General features: G+C 43.2%; 1 protein-coding gene across 1 annotated transcript in view; it reads right to left on the bottom strand.

Moving 5' to 3' along the window:
* The window catches only part of LOC110521998 (protein eva-1 homolog A), a 160,330-nt gene extending 140,471 nt beyond the window's left edge, over positions 1-19,859 (bottom strand). Inside the window, exon 1 of the mRNA XM_021600038.2 lies at positions 19,265-19,859. Coding sequence (XP_021455713.2) covers positions 19,265-19,370 — 106 coding nt within the window. The 5' untranslated portion in view covers positions 19,371-19,859. The remainder of the gene's footprint in view (positions 1-19,264) is intronic.
* Between the last annotated feature and the right edge of the window lie 258 nt (positions 19,860-20,117).

Here is a 20,117-nt window from a genome sequence, read left to right as displayed (position 1 = left end):
CAGTTTGTGCTTTTAACATCTGTTGGGGCTTGAGATAGTATCTTTAAAGCTCTCTCTCAGCACACTAGAGGCTACTTACTGCTTAGCATCCCAGGGGTTGTTGAGGGAGTATCCACAACTCCCCTCCTAACCGCCCTCCCCAAACACAAACAATGGTCTCCCCACTGACCTCTTGGCTAGCGCGTGCCTGTCCCGCTGACCCATGTGGGCAAGGGGACACTTTCACTCTGAGAGATGGGTAGGGGGGAAGAGTTGATGAGGGGGCGGAGGGGCACGGGAGATAAAACACACGCTGACTGTCGCCATTCATCAATTTAATGCATTAACAGTTACACCACATACCTTTTCGGGAAGGTTCAAAAGCCCAGGCGGGAAGAAAGGAATTTCCATTCAAAAGGGGGGGGAGTGGGTGGGCCCTGAAAGGGAGAGCTTTGCCTGGTTTAAACAGGCTTACCCGAAGGGCTGTTCACAGAGGAGAGAACAACAAGTGGAGAGGCAGAGTAGCACCTCCGAGGGTTTAAAGAACAGGGGCTGAGTGAAGCCTATACACAGGCATGTTCAATAGGACTTAACCAGGGAGATCCCCACCCACAAAAGGCCTGTTGGAACAGCTAGCAGCTAGCCTATAAGAGTCTCTTATTGTTTGGCTCACTGGAGACACACACGTAGTGCATGCACACACAGCCAGATAGAAAGACCCAGACGACAGACAGAGACAGCGTCACAGGGTACTACTGTTTGAATGGAGGGATAAGGCTGAGGAGTGGGACCTTTCCTTTCCTCACCATTTCCTCCTTTCTCATCTCCGCTGCCTGTTCTTCTCATCTTACTACATCAGCTCCATCTCTTATCATCATTTCTCCCTCCCTCTTCCTCATCCTGAGTCTACCTGAGGTTGCCAAAACAATCATTGGCAGGACTCCCTTTTTCCTTCCATCTTTCTTTCGCTTTTTATCGTCCCTCTCTGAGCTTACCTGAGGTTGCCACAGGCCAAGGGAGACTGAACAGAAGCAGACTAGTATGGCTTTGAGGACTGCTGTAGCATGGTGCAATTCAGACTGTCAATCTTTACCAGAAGGGGCCTACACAATGCCTCCTTGTTCCAATGCACCCCACACCCCTTCTCTAACTTTCCCTCCCTCTTTCTTTTTACCTTTCTCACTTTCTCTGTACCTTTCATATTTCTCTCTACCACTTTCATTCCTCTCTCTACCTTTCATGTGTTTCTTTATTTTCTCTCTCTCTCCCTTTCATACTTTTCTCTCTTTCAGGGCTCTCTACCTCACTTTCTTTTAACTTGCTTATCCCTCGCTCTCCTCCTACCATACCTCTACGTACGTCTAATGGGCCTTAAAATATCCTGTCCCCACCCCTCTGACTGTGATTTTATTGTCTCCCGTAAGCACAACATAAAACATGAAATAGGGGGATGATAAGGGGAAAGAAAAGAGAGCTGGATGAAAGGAGGGATGAAGGGAGGGATGATAACTTGGAAAAGGGCTGAATTGAGACACACGCCAGCTTTTTAAAAGCAACATAAAAATCAGCTCCCAGGAAGCAAGTGAATAAGAAAAAAGAGAGAGAGGGAAAGAAAGAAAGAAAGAAAGGGAAGGAGTGAGCGAGAGAGTGAGGACAGAGGGCATCAAAGCGTGGCTGACATTCCCTCAGACAACAGGAGTGGCGGGCGGTGTTGAAAGGATCATTTGATAGCCACACGTAAGTGGGGCGGACGAGAGGAGATAAAAAAAAATACAATAAATAAAAAAAAAAAAAATTGGTGGCATTTCTAGCTACAGTACATTGTTACTAGCTACATCCACTAGCATAACATGACTCCCAATAGCAAATTCTGGAGAGACATATAATGATAGCCTATTACTCTCGTCAAAGTCTGAGCAGAGATAATAGGCTACATTGTTCTCAATAGCAGTCTGCACAGTCTGAGTCAAGACAGTGACGCTCTAATGCATCTCTCATTAGAATAGTCTGAATAGTGAGTGACTGTGTCCAACAGGCGGTGTACTACACCCTACCTGTAGAAGCAAGCCTGGGCCATCACTGTATATGGTTTCTTTAACGTTTCTTTTCTGTTCCATACTGCAGTGTCTGGAGCTTTCCGACAGCTTTCAGACAATGCAACTGGTATTGAGTTGATGAATGTTGCACAATGTTGCCTAACTGCAAACCGAAAGGGAACCGACTGAAATAGTAATTCCCTTATTTTCAGGGAACGTTTCTTGCTAAAAAAATATATCTTGGACTGATGCTCTCCGGATCCACATTCTACAATCACGCGCACAACTTCTCCATTGTGTTGATGTCACTAGTGGACAGGAATTACAGTTTCCTGTACGTCGATGTTGGATGCCATGGAGGGGTTTCGGACGGCGTGGTTGTTTGGCGGATGTTCTTTACAGAATGCCCTGAAGGAGAGGATCGCCGACATCCCTGCTGCTGTGACCCTTCCAAGCACTGACCATCTGGCTCCGTACACCATCACTGCAGATGAGGCATTTCCCCTGAGGCCGTACCTCATGAAGCCATATCCACACTGGCAACTTGAAGAGCCCAAAAACGTCTTCAACTACAGGCTGGCACATGCTTGGAGGATCGTGGGAAAAGCCTTTGGCATCCTAGCCAATCGTTTCAGAGTCTTCCCGACCACCATCAACCTTCATGCCGAGAGAGTGGAGGAAGATGTTTTGGCTTGCTGCGCTCTACACAACTTTGTGGAGTGAGTGCATGGACTGAAACACACATGACATTGTTGACAGGGGAGGGCCCAGTCATGAAACTACTCCAGGAAGATGGAGACCCTCTCCTAACTCAAGCCTCTCTGCCAACCACCACGAACACTGCAGTGAGAGCTAAGCAGTTACTTCATGTCAAAATTAAATCTTAAACTTTATTTCTCACATAAGCCGAATAGTGTAGACCTTACCGTGAAATGCTTGATTTTATTAATTGTTCAGCAGTCTTATGGCTGGGGGGGTAGAAGCTGTTGAGGAACCTTTTGGTCCGAGACTTGGTGCTCCAGTACCGCTTGCCGAGCTGTAGCAGAGAACTTGGCTGACAGGAGTCCTGACAATTTTATGGGCTTTCCTCTGACACCGCCTATTATATAGGTCCTGGATGGCAGGAATCTTAATGTACTGGGCCGTTTGCACTACCCTCTGTAACGCCTTACTGTCAGATGCCGAGCAGTTGCCATAACAGGCGGTGATGCAACTGGTCAGGATGCTCCCGATGGTACAGCTGTAGAACCTTTTGAGGATCTGGGGACCCATGCCAAATATTTTCAGTCTCCAGAGGGGGAAAAGGTTTTGTCACTCCCTCTTCACAACTGTGTTGGTGTGTTTGGACCATGATAGGTCGTTGGTGATGTGGACACCAAGGAACTTGAAACTCTTGACCCGCTCCACTACAGCCCCGTAGATGTTAAATGGGGCCTGTTCGGCCCGCCTTTTCCTGTAGTCCGCGATCAGCTCCTTTGTGTTGCTCATATTGAGGGAGAAGTTGTTGTCTTGGCACCACACTGCCAGGTCTCTGACCTCCTCCCTATAGGCCATCTCATCATTGTCGGTGATCAGGCCTACCACTTTTGTGTCGTCAGCAAACTTAATGATGGTGTTGTAGTCGTGTTTGGCCACGCAGTCATGGGTGAACAGGGAGTATAGGAGGAGACTAAGTACACAACCCTAAGGAGCCCTAGTGTTAAGGATCAGCGTGGCAGACGTGTTGTTGCCTACTTGATGAAGTCCAGGATCCAATTGCAGAGGGAGGTGTTTAGTTCCAGAGTCCTTAGCTTAGTGATGAGACGTTGGTGCATTGCATTTTCAGTGGGAAAAGACAGCTACAGCCTAGCCCAAGTGATTAGAAATTAAGCCTAGCAGTCACCAAAATAGTCACTATTCTCATTCATGGGGGCATGTTTAAAAGCAATCTAATTCATGTTTTGCTCAGTGAGTGTACACCTTTTTACTTCTGTGCTGGTGTTTAAGTTGGTTGTAACCCGAGACAAAAACAACATTTAAATGGTACTGTGACTGATTGGGCTTTTAACAAACCTAACACAATGGTAAATCTAAGCGCAGGTGGTAGCGCTATAGGTTCAGTGGCGTGTCAGAAATATTTGAGCTAATTTTCACTATTATAATTATGGGTGAGAAAAGGTTTTGATTAATAAACAGGTTGTGTCGAGACTTGGATTCTCACTGGCCAATCAGAACGTGCTCCATGGCCAAAGATGTGGTTGCTTCAAGTTATGTCTTGAAGGTCTTATGTATTACCTTGGAATTAACTCCAATTCAAATGTTAGTCCGTTATAGTTTGTTAAATGGTGTACAGAAACCAAAATAACAAAATGTAGATCTACGTTTGCTAAATATTTTAAATTGAACCCATTTTCAGTCCATATTTATCTAAGTATTGCATAGCTTCAATAGCATTCACACTGATATAGGGGCTAGGCCTACTGTAAATTACATTATGGCTGAGCATGGACATGCCAAACATTGTCAATAAGCAAGATTAAATTAAAATTATTGATAAGGCATAAAAAAAGAGAATGAATACTTTTAAACCAAATGTCACACTTACAAGCACCATCATTTCTCCCCATGGGCATATATTATTAAAAAATGCAGACTTATTTCCAAGCGGGCTCACGAGCCAAACCCTTTGTCAACAGTCTTGACTACTTTGCAATTGCATTTGGCAGGACAAAAAAAGTATTCATTGAGAAGAGTGGAGGCTATACTTGGTTTTTAACCGAATAAAACAAAATGGGTATTTTTGTACATTTTTATGCTTCTAAATATTAAGGCACCAACAGCAAATTAGGCTACTCTTGTTCCACGCGCATATTAGCAGTGTGCATCACAGCTGGACAGGCTGCGTTTCAGCGTCAAAATTCATGACATAACCAACAGCGTTACCGAGACTACTTTTGTTTAGCATGTATATTATGAAGATAGAATTGGCCATGTTCACTCTTCATCTGATAGAACTGACTAGCCAGGCAGATCTTAAGAATAGTTCAATTTAACCCATGAGGAAAGTCTGAGCTTCCTTTATTGTATGATAATTGCAGACACATTGAGTGTTATTCAGTCACTTTTAATTGTGCAAAACTGAATCAGTTACATTGTACAACTAAAAAAGTAAAGAATAACCCCTTGTAATGATACAAAAGGAACGTGTATATAAACATGCAATATGATGAAAAAAATTGTCTGTGCAATATTGATGGTGATTTCATTACATGGAGATAGGGGCAGCTGCTGGTTCACTAGCTAATGTTGTTGGTGCAACTGTTCCAGGTGCATCATCTGGCAGTGTGCCCCAATCTCATCCACCTGCTGTTGGTAAAAGGCTTTGTGTTCTTCACTCCAGGGATCAGCCAAAATGAACCATCCTCATCAGCATGGCAGAATTTATCCAGGGCCTTCTAAATGGTGCTGAGAGAGTCATGGTCCTCTACCTTCCCAAACTCATCTTCCTCCTCGTCATTGTGCCTTGGGGTGCTTGTACAAGGAGCCATCCCAACCCACGAGTTATTGTGGTTTTGCTGACTGGTGTTTGGCTTCATTTGAGGGGGGAAAATGTAGGCTGTACCGCCTGTTGCTGGATGGGCCTCATCCATTATGAAGTATGGGGCTCCAGAAAGTGCTGAAGGATGGAGATGTGTCTTCCTATAGCCCTTCCACCAGCACTACCTGAGGGTGCCTCCTTCCTTGCCTAGGTGTACTGTGTCCTGAGAATCTTCCATCGACTTCTTCCACTGGAAGTCAAAGCAAAGGGGAAATATTGAGCAAAGAGCATGATCTTCTGCAAATACTTCAAGCTTCGTCGACTCACTTTTTTAAATTGCAGCACAGACGCACATTTATCAACATTAAGCTATGAAAGAAAACAAAACAATCAACACATTGGGGCGGCAGGGTAGCCTAGTGGTTAGAGCGTTGGACTAGTAACCGGAAGTAACCCCCGAGCTGACAAGGTACAAATCTGTCGTTCTGCCCCTGAACAGGCAGTTAACCCACTGTTCCTAGGCCGTCATTGAAAATAAGTATTTGTTCTTAACTGACTTGCCTGGTTAAATAAAGGTAAAAAAAAAAAAATTGTTAACAGGCTAGCAATGATCTCCCTCCATCCTAGCTAGCAAACAAATAAACAAACAAAACCAGCCAACGTGTCTATTGTTTGGTGTTGTTGGAATGGTGTATGCTAGCTACATGCAATAGCAAGGCAACCGCAACAAAGTCTAAACAAAGCCAGCTACAAAGGGACAGGTAGCAAGCTACGTTGGTAGCTAATGGTCATGTAGCTAGTTACCCAGATAACATTCGTTGGGTAACTATGGACAGATGGTTTTTGGCAGTCACTAGTCTACCTAAAAACATCTTCATAGCAAGTTCAACAATTAACTAACCTGAAAAGACCAGACGACTTGCAATCCGCTGCCAGAGAGTGACTTTAGTGTCTCTGTGGGAATACTGGTGACAAGATATATCATAGAGAAGCGAGCTCTCCATCACCAGAGTTTATGATCTCCTCCTGGTTATCGCTCCACGATTTCTGTGCTATTTGGACAAAAAAATGTAAACATGCCTTGTAGCTACTTGTCTATCTTGCAGAGAAATGGTCCACTGTGTCCTCCTGAAGCCAGAGCTGCCCTAGCTATTTAAATATGGCACACTGGAAAGTTACCCATTTTCCTCCTCTCGTTGATCTTCTCGCATTATCTGATTGGCTCAGAGTAGAAATGTCTGTAGCTGACGGGGAAACCGATTCTACATGTAAAAATGATAGTGCCTGACTAACAAAAATGTTCTATCAGAGGGTGGTCCCCAAAACACACGTAGTCAACAAGCGAACGAACGTCAGATGAACGCCAGATGACTGGCAGATCAACATTCGGTGCGGTGTGTGTGTGTGTGGTTTCTTAGCTTAGGTCGGGATTTTGTCGGATCAGGAAATGCTGCAGAGTTCGACTTTATTACAAGCAGTTTTATGGGACATCCTAATCATATTAAGGTTGTAGGCTACTTCTTCGAGCACTTTAGGCCGATGCATTTCCACACTCAACTGAAATAAACCTAAATGAGTAACTCATTTTGACAGTAGGATTATAGACATAGTGTGGGAAATTACATGTCATACCTCATCCTAAAAAGTAGTGGTGCATGATTGAAACTGGGTTGTGTTCACTATGCACCAAATAGAAGAAAACAGGGGTTTGTCCAACCTGACCTTGGCCAATAAGAAATGCTCATTTTAGTTTTTGTTGCAAAGTGTTTTGTAACGATGTGCCCTAATGAACACAGCCCAAATGATTCCCTGCATGCTGACCTCACACGGGGAGAAGTGAAAAGTATTTCCTTTTGTAAACAACACACCCAAGGTGTCTCATCAGTAGTCCAGCTCTCTGTTTCCCCAGGAGTCACACTCTCTCTGGAGAATGGCACAGCACAGCCGTCTATGCTGACAGGCCCCTAAGGTTATACATTGATCTTTACAGGAAACCTACTGATCCTAACAGTTTGTTGAGGGCTGATAGTTGTCACCCGCTTCCCTTGAAAAACACTTTGCCCTACAGCCAAATCTGTCCAATCAAAATAATTTGCAAAAAACAATAAGATTGACAGAAATATGTCTGACACGCAAATACAATTCAAAGAGAGGGGGTACAAAAATGGTCAGAATAATACCGCCACTGAGAGAATTCTAAACAAACCGAGACATGATCTCATTCAAGGTCAGTCTCGCAAAAATAAGCATTCTTGCATTCTAACTACCCGCTATTCAAAGAGCTCTGAACAAATTAAGGGAATTGTTCAAACATTGGCACATTCTAAGATCCGATGACAGTATCGGTAATGTGTTTTCTGACCCTCCCTTGGTCGTACTCTCGCGGGGCAGAAACCTCAGAGATCAACTGGTAAACTATGATTTACCACCCCAAAATATCCCTGCACAACGTCTATTTGCACCCCTACTGGATGGAAACTACAAGTGTAATGGCTGTGCTCAATGCAATGGCACTTATAAACGTAGATCCTTCAAACACCCACAAACAGGGAAACAGATCCCAATCAAAGGTGTTATCACGTGCTCCACTAAGGCAGTCAAAATTCTGTGGGTAATACAAAGTGTGAATTAAAAGTACGAATCGTAGCACCATTAGGTGCAAAAACTCGACTTACCCAGTTGCGGCCCACTTTTTGGAAGCGAACAACTCAATTTCGTCCCTACGTTATATCGGCATCGAACATGTCACCCTCCCTAGGAGAGGGTGTTTTTTTGTATGTTATTTTTATATCAGACAACTAACCAATGATTTCAGGCCATGACTACGGACACCTGTGTGTCCTTTGACACTATATAAACTAGTCACTCACAGTGTTTGTCATTATACCCTGATGAAGACAGCTTGTCTGTTGAAACGTTGGATATTAGGGTATTAAATGATTGCATCTGAGTTCCTATAGTGTGCGGCTCTTCCTTGACTTTTTCAAGTGTTTCTACTCTGCTAGCAAGCACCTCACCTAAACAGGTGTTTCTATTCTGCTAGCAAGCACCTCACCTAAACAGGTGTTTCTACTCTGCTAGCAAGCACCTCACCTAAGGTTTCTTTTCCCTCCAGGCCCCTATTGTTCACATTTCCCTGAGACTCTTTAGAGCCTGGTTGCCAAAATAAATGCTGCCAGTGCTAAGTGTTAAAGATAAATGGGTATAGACTAGAGGTCGACCGATCATGATTTTTCAACTCCGATACCGATTATTGGAGGATCAAAAAAAAGAGCAGATACCGATTAATAGTCCGATTTAAAAAAAATAAAAAAAAATAAAAAAAAATATATTATTTATATATATATATATATATATATTTGTAATAATGACAATTACAACAATACTGAATGAACACTTAGTTTAACTAAATATAATACATCAATAAAAATATATTTAGCCTCAAATAAATCATGAAACTTGTTCAATTTGGTTTAAATAATGCAAAAACAAAGTGTTGGAGAAGTAAAAGTGCAATATGTGCCATGTAAAAAAGCTCCTTGCTCAGAACATGAGAACATATGAAAGTTGGTGGTTCCTTTTAACATGAGACTTCAATATTCCAAGGTAAGAGGTTTTAGGTTGTAGTTAATATAGTATTTATAGGTCTATTTCTCTCTATACCATTTGTATTTCATATACCTTTGACTATTGGATGTTCTTATAGGCACTATAGTTTTGCCAATGTAACAGTATAGCTTCCGTCCCACTCCTCGCCCCTACCTAGGCTCGAACCAGGAACACATCGACAACAGCCACACTCGAAGCAGCGTTACCCATCGCGCCACAAAAGCCGCGGGGGGAATAACTATCAAGTCTCAGAGCGAGTGACGTTTGAAAAGCTATTAGCGCGCTAACTAGCTAGCCATTTCACATCGGTTACACTAGCCATTAGGTTGATAGGCTTGAAGTCATAAACAGCGCTGTGCTTGCGAAGAGCTGCTGGAAAAATGCACGAAAGTCCTGTTTGAATGAAAGCTTACGAGCCTGCTGCTGCCTACCACCACTCCGTCAGACTGCTCTATCAAATCATAGACTTAATTATAACGTAAGAACACACAGAAATACGAGCCTTTGGTCATTAATATGGTCGAATCTGGAAACTATCATTTCAAAAACAAAACGTTTATTATTTCAGTAAAATACGGAGCCGTTCGGTATTTTATCTAACGGGTGACATCCCTAAGTCTAAATATTCTTGTTACATTGCACAAACATCAATGTTATGTCATAATTACATAAAATTCTGGCAAATTAGGCGGCCCAAACTGTTGCATATACACTGACTCTGCGTGCAATGAACGTAAGAGAAGTGACACAATTTCACCTGGTTAATATTGCCTGCTAACCTGGATTTCTTTTTTGCTAAATATGCAGGTTTAAAAATATATACTTCTGTGTATTGATTTTAAGAAAGGCATTGGTGTTTATGGTTAGGTACACATTGGAGCAACGATACACACCGCATTGATTATATGCAACGCAGGACACGCTAGATAAACTAGTAATATCATCAACCATGTGAAGTTAACTAGTGATTATGATTGATTGATTGTTTTTTATAAGATAAGTTTAAGGCAGGCTCCTCGTGGAGTGCAATGAGAGGCAGGTGGTTAGAGCGTTGGACTAATTAACTGTAAGGTTGCAAGATTGGTTCCCCCGAGCTGACAAGTTGAAAATCTGTCGTTCTGTCCCTGAACAAGGCAGTTAACCCACCGTTCCTAAGCAGTCATTGAAAATAAGAATGTGTTCTTAACTGACTTGCCTAGGTAAATAAAGGTATATAAAAAAAAAAATATTATTTTTTTATATCGGCAAAAGCGCCTAAAATTTCCGATTCCGACCAATTTCCGATTGTTATGAAAAATTTAAAAATCGGCCCAAATTAAAAAAAATCGGCCATTCCGATTAAATCGGTCGACCTCTAATATAGACTAACCAACACAGCTCATCCATATGACGCACTCTTACAATTGAGTGTCATACTTTGAGTTCTATAATATAGTCACAAATACAGTGGGGAGGACAAGTATTTGAAACACTGCCAATTTTGCAGGTTTTCCTACTTACAGTGCCTTGCGAAAGTATTCGGCCCCCTTGAACTTTGCGACCTTTTGCCACATTTCAGGCTTCAAACATAAAGATATAAAACTGTATTTTTTTGTGATGAATCAACAACAAGTGGGACACAATCATGAAGTGGAACGACATTTATTGGATATTTCAAACTTTTTTAACAAATCAAAAACTGAAAAATTGGGCGTGCAAAATTATTCAGCCCCCTTAAGTTAATGCTTTGTAGCGCCACCTTTTGCTGCGATTACAGCTGTAAGTCGCTTGGGGTATGTCTCTATCAGTTTTGCACATCGAGAGACTGAAATTCTTTTCCCATTCCTCCTTGCAAAACAGCTCGAGCTCAGTGAGGTTGGATGGAGAGCATTTGTGAACAGCAGTTTTCAGTTCTTTCCACAGATTCTCGATTGGATTCAGGTCTGGACTTTGACTTGGCCATTCTAACACCTGGATATGTTTATTTTTGAACCATTCCATTGTAGATTTTGCTTTATGTTTTGGATCATTGTCTTGTTGGAAGACAAATCTCCGTCCCAGTCTCAGGTCTTTTGCAGACTCCATCAGGTTTTCTTCCAGAATGGTCCTGTATTTGGCTCCATCCATCTTCCCATCATTTTAACCATCTTCCCTGTCCCTGCTGAAGAAAAGCAGGCCCAAACCATGATGCTGCCACCACCATGTTTGACAGTGGGGATGGTGTGTTGCTTTTATGCCAAACATAACGTTTTGCATTGTTGCCAAAAAGTTCAATTTTGGTTTCATCTGACCAGAGCACCTTCTTCCACATGTTTGGTGTGTCTCCCAGGTGGCTTGTGGCAAACTTTAAACGACACTTTTTATGGATATCTTTAAGAAATGGCTTTCTTCTTGCCACTCTTCCATAAAGGCCAGATTTGTGCAATATACGACTGATTGTTGTTCTATGGACAGAGTCTCCCACCTCAGCTGTAGATCTCTGCAGTTCATCCAGAGTGATCATGGGCCTCTTGGCTGCATCTCTGATCAGTCTTCTCCTTGTATGAGCTGAAAGTTTAGAGGGACGGCCAGGTCTTGGTAGATTTGCAGTGGTCTGATACTCCTTCCATTTCAATATTATCGCTTGCACAGTGCTCCTTGGGATGTTTAAAGCTTGGGAAATCTTTTTGTACCCAAATCCGGCTTTAAACTTCTTCACAACAGTATCTCGGACCTGCCTGGTGTGTTCCTTGTTCTTCATGATGCTCTCTGCGCTTTTAATGGACCTCTGAGACTAGCACAGTGCAGGTGCATTTATACAGAGACTTGATTACACACAGGTGGATTGTATTTATCATCATTAGTCATTTAGGTCAACATTGGATCATTCAGAGATCCTCACTGAACTTCTGGAGAGAGTTTGCTGCACTGAAAGTAAAGGGGATGAATAATTTTGCACGCCCAATTTTTCAGTTTTTGATTTGTTAAAAAAGTTTGAAATATCCAATAAATGTCATTCCACTTCATGATTGTGTCCCACTTGTTGTTGATTCTTCACAAAAAAATACAGTTTTATATCTTTATGTTTGAAGCCTGAAATGTGGCAAAAGGTCGCAAAGTTCAAGGGGGCCGAATACTTTCGCAAGGCACTGTATATATATATTTTTTTAACATTTTTTTGGTTACTACATGATTCCATACATATCTACTATGTAGGTGTGTCCAAACTTTTGACTGGTACTGTAATCATAAAGTGACTAGGCAACAGAATAGACCACCTGGTATAGAGGTTCTGGATGTCAGGGATCCAGTCCCCAGTGATGTACTGGGCTGTCTGTACCACCACCTGGTATAGAGGTTCTGGATGGCAGGGATCCAGTCCCCAGTGATGTACTGGGCTGTATGCACCACCACCTGGTATAGAGGTTCTGGATGTCAGGGAGCTCAGCCCCAGTGATGTACAGGGCTGTATGCACCACCACCTGGTATATAGGTACTGGATGCCAGGGAGCTCAGCCCCAGTGATGTACTGGGCTGTATGCGCCACCACCTGGTATAGAGGTTATGGATGCCAGGGAGCTCAGCCCCAGTGATGTACTGGGCTGTATGCACCACCACCTGGTATAGAGGTTCTGGATGTCAGGGAGCTCAGCCCCAGTGATGTACAGGGCTGTATGCACCACCACCTGGTATAGAGGTTCTGGATGTCAGGGATCCAGTCCCCAGTGATGTACTGGGCTGTCTGCACCACCACCTGGTATAGAGGTTCTGGATGTCAGGGATCCAGTCCCCAGTGATGTACTGGGCTGTATGCACCACCACCTGGTATTGAGGTTCTGGATGTCAGGGAGCTCAGCCCCAGTGATGTACTGGGCTGTATGCACCACCACCTGGTATAGAGGTTCTGGATGCCAGGGATCCAGTCCCCAGTGATGTACTGGGCTGTATGCACCACCACCTGGTATAGAGGTTCTGGATGCCAGGGAGCTCAGCCCCAGTGATGTACTGGGCTGTATGCACCACCACCTGGTATAGAGGTTCTGGATGTCAGGGAGCTCAGCCCCAGTGATGTACAGGGCTGTATGCACCACCACCTGGTATAGAGGTTCTGGATGTCAGGGATCCAGTCCCCAGTGATGTACTGGGCTGTATGCACCACCACCTGGTATAGAGGTTCTGGATGCCAGGGAGCTCAGCCCGTGATGTACTGGGCTGTCTGCACCACCACCTGGTATAGAGGTTCTGGATGTCAGGGATCCAGTCCCCACTGATGTACTGGGCTGTATGCACTACCCTCTATAGAGCCTTGCAGTTGAATGCCAAGCAGTGATGCAGCTAGTTAAGATGCTCTCAATGGTGCAGATTCGCAGGAATCTGAGGGCCCATGTCAATTATTTTCAGCTTCAGGGGAAGAGGCTTTGTCATGTCTTTTTCATGACTGTATTGGACCATGATAATTCCTTAGTGATGTGGACACAGAAGAACTCGAAGATCTCGACCAACTCCACTACAGCCCTGCCGATGGGATTTTAGGACTTTTGCTCGAGACCGTTGATAGCGATGAATCGAGTATTTCACAACCTGGCTCCAAGGAACATCAGCGAGCTGCTTTATAGTTCAGTTTCTTCTTCTTCCTTTCTGTTTAAGATAATACTATCCCCCCTCCTTCCAACTGACTCTGTCCCCCTCCCCCAGCCACCTGCCTCGGCCCGCCGTAGACAAAAGAAGCAGGAGGGGATTTGTTCGGACAGAGCTCACCTGGCACACAGACACAGAAAGACAGTAGTGCTCAGGAAAAAGCCCTGTGGAGGGGCTAGGTGGGGAAAGGAGGGGTGAGTTAGAAAGGGGAGGTATGGTGAGGAAAGGGGGAGGAGGAGGAGAGGGGTAGTGTAGAGGGTAAGGGAAGTGTTGAGGAAAGAAGCTTGGAGAAGCGAGGGAATGGGGGGGGTGAGGGAAGAAGGGATGGGGATGAAAATAAGAGGAGTATGGAGAGGTGCTGAGAGGGGGTTACATGGTAAAATAGGGAAGGGGGCCTGGTGCACTATAACCAGCTTTCAAAAATCAGAGCAGGATCATAAAAAACAAAAAGTCACAATTGCTAAGCATTGTTATTCAAGAGAATTAGCATATCCACATTCTCAGAGGAGAGGCGAGTACAGAGCCGATTTACGAGAAGGCCCGCAGACTCTCTCTGCTGGAACCGAGGTTGCCAGTACAGTGAGGTACTGCTTATCCAGGACACTAAGCTTCATTTACCGGGCCTCGTTTACCGGGCCTCACCACTCCAGTGGGTTGTCCTGAGGTGGGCTGCACGGCTCGTGAAATAAAGCTCAACTTCGTTTTTTTTGGTATTAGACTTAAGCCCGTTGAATGCCACCAAAAAACAATGAGGGGATTTTGCCAAAAAGTTCCCACAAGGCCCGCCCAGTGAAGGAAAGGCACCTGTGTGCAAAGGTTTTCCTATACATCACACTTGTTTTATAATGCTTAAACAACAATGCTTATAACAATGCTTAAACTACATCAATCTGATTGGGTTGGCCTGTCAGGGCCTGGCTCCCCAGTGGGTGGGCCTGTGTCCATGCTGGTTTTACATGGAGGTCCCAGGTGAGGTTAGGTTAGCATGCTCTCCAAGTGGGCTGCTGTTGCTGAATCTTGCTACTCCATGCATATATCTCTACACGAGCAACCAGCAAAGCGTCCAACACTTTGTTTAATCAGACATCATGTTACATTTATTAACAAGAACACAACCAAACAAAATGCTAAGATTTGGGTGGCCTTCTTTGGAAAATGTTGATTTAAAACACAAAACTGTGGGTTTTGACTCTGTGTATGCTCACATCAAGAGCAGAGACAGGAAGGCAAGATGGATCATTAGCCCTCCAGCCACACACACACACATTAGTTAAGAGGGTTTGACCTTTGTTGACCCCGTGACCATTTAACAGCCATTGACTGAGGTTAAACGGGTCTCCCGGCCACAGGTTTACGAGACACAGAAAGAGAGAGAGAGGGGGAAAGTTCACTGTAACATCCTGGTGGGTCTACAATAATAGAGACCTATGGAGCAACCCTGCATGACGCTTTGGGCTGGACGACACCGAAAGAGAGATTGGGGTAAAATACTTCTGCAGCTGGGGTCATATGTCACACTGGTAGACAATGTGTTCCTGAGCGAATGTGTTATCCCAAAGGCATAGAAAAGGTGGATTAATGTAATGTTTAAGTGCAAAGAAACAAGTAATTTAGCTAGATAAAATGATTTTCAGAATCTTTGACTTAATCTGGATGGACTATCCCTTTAAAGTTCCAATGTTGTATACCTGTCATTGCTGGGAAAAGGACCTACGCTTCAAGCACTATGATTCAATGTCCAAGTACTGATAATGATGATGGTTCTGATTCCCCAAGAAAAGCTTGGGATAAGATTAAGGCATTTTAATATTAAAGGTTCAGTAAGTGTGAATTTAGTCCACAAATGTACCGAAATGTCTATTATATGTGAAGAATTTATGATTAGTGAATGGCATAGTGTAGTTATTTTGTTAGATACTTCTCCCTAAAATAAGAAATCATGTTTTTTTCAAAGCCATTTTAGCTGTTGCGCTAGCTGTTCGGTCCGATCAGATTCACAAATCTTGGGAATTCGTCACTGATTAAGTTGTATTGGAATTTGCAGCTGTTGTTGGTAAGTAATGAATCTGCTTCTGACATGACTGACTGCATATTTAAAGAGCTAGCTCATAGCCCAAGGGGGTCTCCTACATTAAATGCTCACTCCCCACTTCTAATTAAATAAAATTGTATTTGTCACATGCGCCGAATACAACAGGTACAACCTTACAGTGAAATACTTACTAACAAGCCCTTGAAGAAAAAAAATCTTTGTCCAGTTCGAGGTGAGTAATCACTGTCCTGATATCCAGAAGCTCTTTTCGGTCATAAGAGACGTTGGCAGAAAGATTATGTACAAAATAAGTTACAAAGAATGCAAAAAAAACACGCACAATAGCACAATTTGGTTAAATTTGGTTAAGAGTCCGCAAAACGGCAGCCATCTCTTCCGGCACCATTAAATGAGTCATTCAGGCAGCTGTGTGTTGGAATAATAGAGGTGATAAGGAGAGATAGAACTCAATTACCTACCACCAACATTGTTTTTTTTATATCTACGGGTGAATTCAATAATTCAATGCTTGCTCTGATTCAGAGGGGTTGGGTTAAATGCAGAAGACAAAATGTCAGTTGAATGCAGCCAGTTGAACAACTGACTAGGTATCCCCTATCGCCTATACTTGCATGCTATTTAAGCTAACATTGTCAGCACTGGTTTAGCCTTGATTTCTAGGTTTCTGGAGCGAACATGACATTATGACAAGTGGAAATGCATGACTAGCGCTGACATGCACTGATTATATGTACACATCTTTACTTTCATTAGGAGGACTTTGCCATAAGGAATTGTCAATGGTCTATTGATTCCAGTACTTTGTCCCTTTGGGGGAAGGGAAAGGAAATGCCATTCCTGGTTCCTAAACTCCTAAATTATATTAGTAATAGGGCCGGGGGTTCGGAATTTGAGACCTGAGTCCCCAAAATCAATCTTGTTTGCTCAACAGGACCACTCCAACACAACAAGCAAAAACTGATGACTAGGCAGCATTCAATTCCATGTGAATTAAGAAAATAACTCTGCTTCCAAATGCCATCTGGGGCACTGACAGAGAACTTTAGCAACAAGGCACATTCTTGGCCAGCTGTCGTCTCCCTGGAGACCAAGTACCAAGCCTTTGATTCACAGCTGCTGCTGAGCTGAGGAGGGTGACAGGAGCTGAGGAGGGTGACAGAAGCTGATGAAGATGGCCGTCTCTAGGCCTAGGCTACATCTGCAGGGAGGAGAGGCTAGACGATATGTCTCATGGTTGGAAGCCGCAACTAAATTGTACTTAATGGCTTCCTTTCCTGTCTCCTTCCCCTTCAGAGGAATGGATAGGTATAAGGACTAGATGGTTTCCAATTACTTTTCACTGTAACTCTTAGGTCTATCGTGTTGTCTTAGATCAGGGGTCATAAAGGAGAGGAAACGAGATGAGCAAGGCCTGGATCCTAATGCACTTAAGTCAAATGCTTTTTCAAATCGCACATTGACTATAATGAATGATTTAGGCTTAAGTCCAACTTGTGTGCACTTATCTCAAGAACTGTGTTTATGTTGCTACAAAGCTGCCGAATTAGAGATTTTCTAGATTTTGCAGAATTAACTCCTGCCTATGACCCAATGTTTTGAAAATAGTGTAACATGTTTTATCTGAGGTCACATTACAGGCCTATCGATTGACTCAATCTATTTTTGGACAATATTGAGTTGAAGAGACTCTAGATGTAAAGTTTTCAGCCTTTTAAGATGTAATGACACCCTGTCACCTACGCAACAGGGCACAAAAGTAGGGTTAAGTTAACTTCAAACTTCACACACTTAACACATCTGCTCTTTAAAACCTTGGCCCCCGGTCAGGCATTTGTCCGCTCATTTAAAACCATTAGGAGACCCATTAGAAGCCAATTCACATTGACACAAAGCTCTCTTCCTGGTTTATGACACTGTAAACAAAACGTCCATCCCTGCTGCTGCTACTCAGTCTGAAACAAGGTAGCTGGCCTGGCCTGGTTGGCTAGCGAAGAGTTGGCCTCCAACCTCAAATGAGAGAACAGTGGTGTCTTCTGAAGTTTCCCTTGCTGACTTTCTTGCGAGGTCTCCCTGGAAAGGTCTCCCCTAGTACTGTGTTCTACTGGTACTGAGTATTCTGCATGTGAAATGAACTGAATTCATAATGAAATATTGCGGGCTTGGACCATACTACGTTTCCATTCATTACAATAGACCACAGTTAGGGGTTAGGGGTTAGGGCTCTTTACTGTGTGGCAAACAGCAAGAAAACAGCCACATGAGTAATGTTACGTGTATCCATATCTGGCAATGCTCTTGCAATATTCTCAATACGGCTGTGTTGGAAGTCGGAAGAATGTGGGTTATTTTATTAGGTAGTACTATAAGCTTTCATGAAGTAAAACATTGACTCCATGTTGTCATGTCTTAATCTACACACACGATCAGGAAATTGTGTGTGCTATTTACACATGTGAATTTGAGTACTAGGCTTACAGTACCTGATACTGAGGCACTGGCTACAGTAAAAACAAAATACTTATTTGAAGTGCCTGTGGGTCATTGTCAAGCAGCAAAACAACAGGGCACATGTTTAGCCAGGGCACCAAGCACATGAGGCTTTCAGCATGATTTAAAGCCAGTGACATTTCCTGTAAAATCATGGAATGAAATAGGCCTACACTTCACTTGGAATAATATGACTTTACCTTGTTGAGATTAGTGCAACTCTATACCTTATAACAACAACAAAAACATTGTTTTAGGTCTTAGTTGTCGTATTCTGACGAATAATGTAGCAAAAAAAAAACAGTCATGTTCCTCTATAGAATGTCATGCCTTAAGCACTAGATATAGCCTGTAATATCAATGTCACTTGCATGTGGAGCCATGGGATACATTACCACCATTGTTTACGTTTGTGTTGGTGGTCCACTCTTTGATGGCATGCACATCTTACAGAGTGTACCTTTAAAAGCTATGGTCGTTTAGCCTACTACGAAACAAACACGTGCATGACAGGTTGCAACACGCCAATGAGGGCCCATTGACTACAAAACAAGTAGGCTAGTAAAAAACTGCAACCAATAACCATTTGGACTGGCAAATCTGAAACCTAGGCTGTATTTGGACTGGTAGCCCAATTCTAATATATTGTTTCTCTCACTAATTGGTCTTTTGACCAATTAGTACCAGCTCTGAAAAAGAGCTGATGTGATTGGTCAAAATACCAATTAGTGGAAACAATATAAGAATTGGGCTGCCTGTCTAAAGGCAACCAAAGTAGCCCAAAAATACTTTCTGTGCCATGACTTTATAAAAATCCCCTGACCACCATGGCTTTATAAAAATCCCCTGACCACCATGGCTTTCTGTATCACTTGTTGTAGCCCAAAACAACCCTTTAAAGCATTTACGTGACATATACATAATACACACTAGAATGGTTTAACAAAAGCAGCATTAATTATAAAGGGGTACGCATGCTTTCCCAACCTGAAAACTCAGAGGAACTTTTGGTGAAATTGCACAAGACCGTCAGACACGTTATTCCCAACACGAGTGCATAATTGATGGGTGGAGGCACATCTGGGAAGAACATCCTTGAAACTGCGAGAAATTTCGAGCGTCTTCTTCTCCGCGTTCTGAAAGTCCAGCGTTGCTTTGGGGTTTAGGTTCTGTGTCAGCTCAGTCCCATTGCTCATGCTCCGAATCACCTCACCATCCCCGAGAGGAAGAGAAGGAGCGACAGCTCAAGCCAAGCGGCGACGCACGAGGGAACGTCTATTTCGAACTGCGTGTCCAAGTGGCTGGCCCATCTCAGAGAAGAAAAGACGAGGCGAGAGGTTTTACATAGACAAAATCTGTCTACAAAAATAAGCCCGCGAAGTGAGGAATTTTGGTATGGAGGTCAACGAGAGAGTGTCGAATTTGATCAACAACAAAAAAAGAATTGCTAAGTTGCTACGTGTCGCTTATTTGATCAAATTTACGTTTTGTAATGTTTAGGTTGTTAGGAATGCACCAATATAAGTGGACGCACGTGGCATTTTGGCAAGAGATAGAGGACTCATCATGGATATTTAAGGAATAATACATAAGGCGATGTGTCCTGACATTTTTATAATGGCTGTGAAGTGGTCATAGCTACAAGGCGAAGCTGACTGGTGTAGACCACCAAAGCCATGATAAAAATGTCAGAACGCATTGCCTTTCATTTAGGCCTCTTATTGCTTTTATACAACATGTTACCAGCATTAAAAAGCTACATTATTTCCCAAACCATTAATTTTTCAACACAGGTTACCAACATTAAAAAGCTCAATTATTTCCCAAACCATTAATTTTT

Source organism: Oncorhynchus mykiss, chromosome 4 (genome assembly GCF_013265735.2).
Source record: "Oncorhynchus mykiss isolate Arlee chromosome 4, USDA_OmykA_1.1, whole genome shotgun sequence".
NCBI classification, from domain to species: Eukaryota; Metazoa; Chordata; class Actinopteri; order Salmoniformes; family Salmonidae; genus Oncorhynchus; species Oncorhynchus mykiss.
This window is presented reverse-complemented; position numbering and strand designations above follow the sequence as displayed.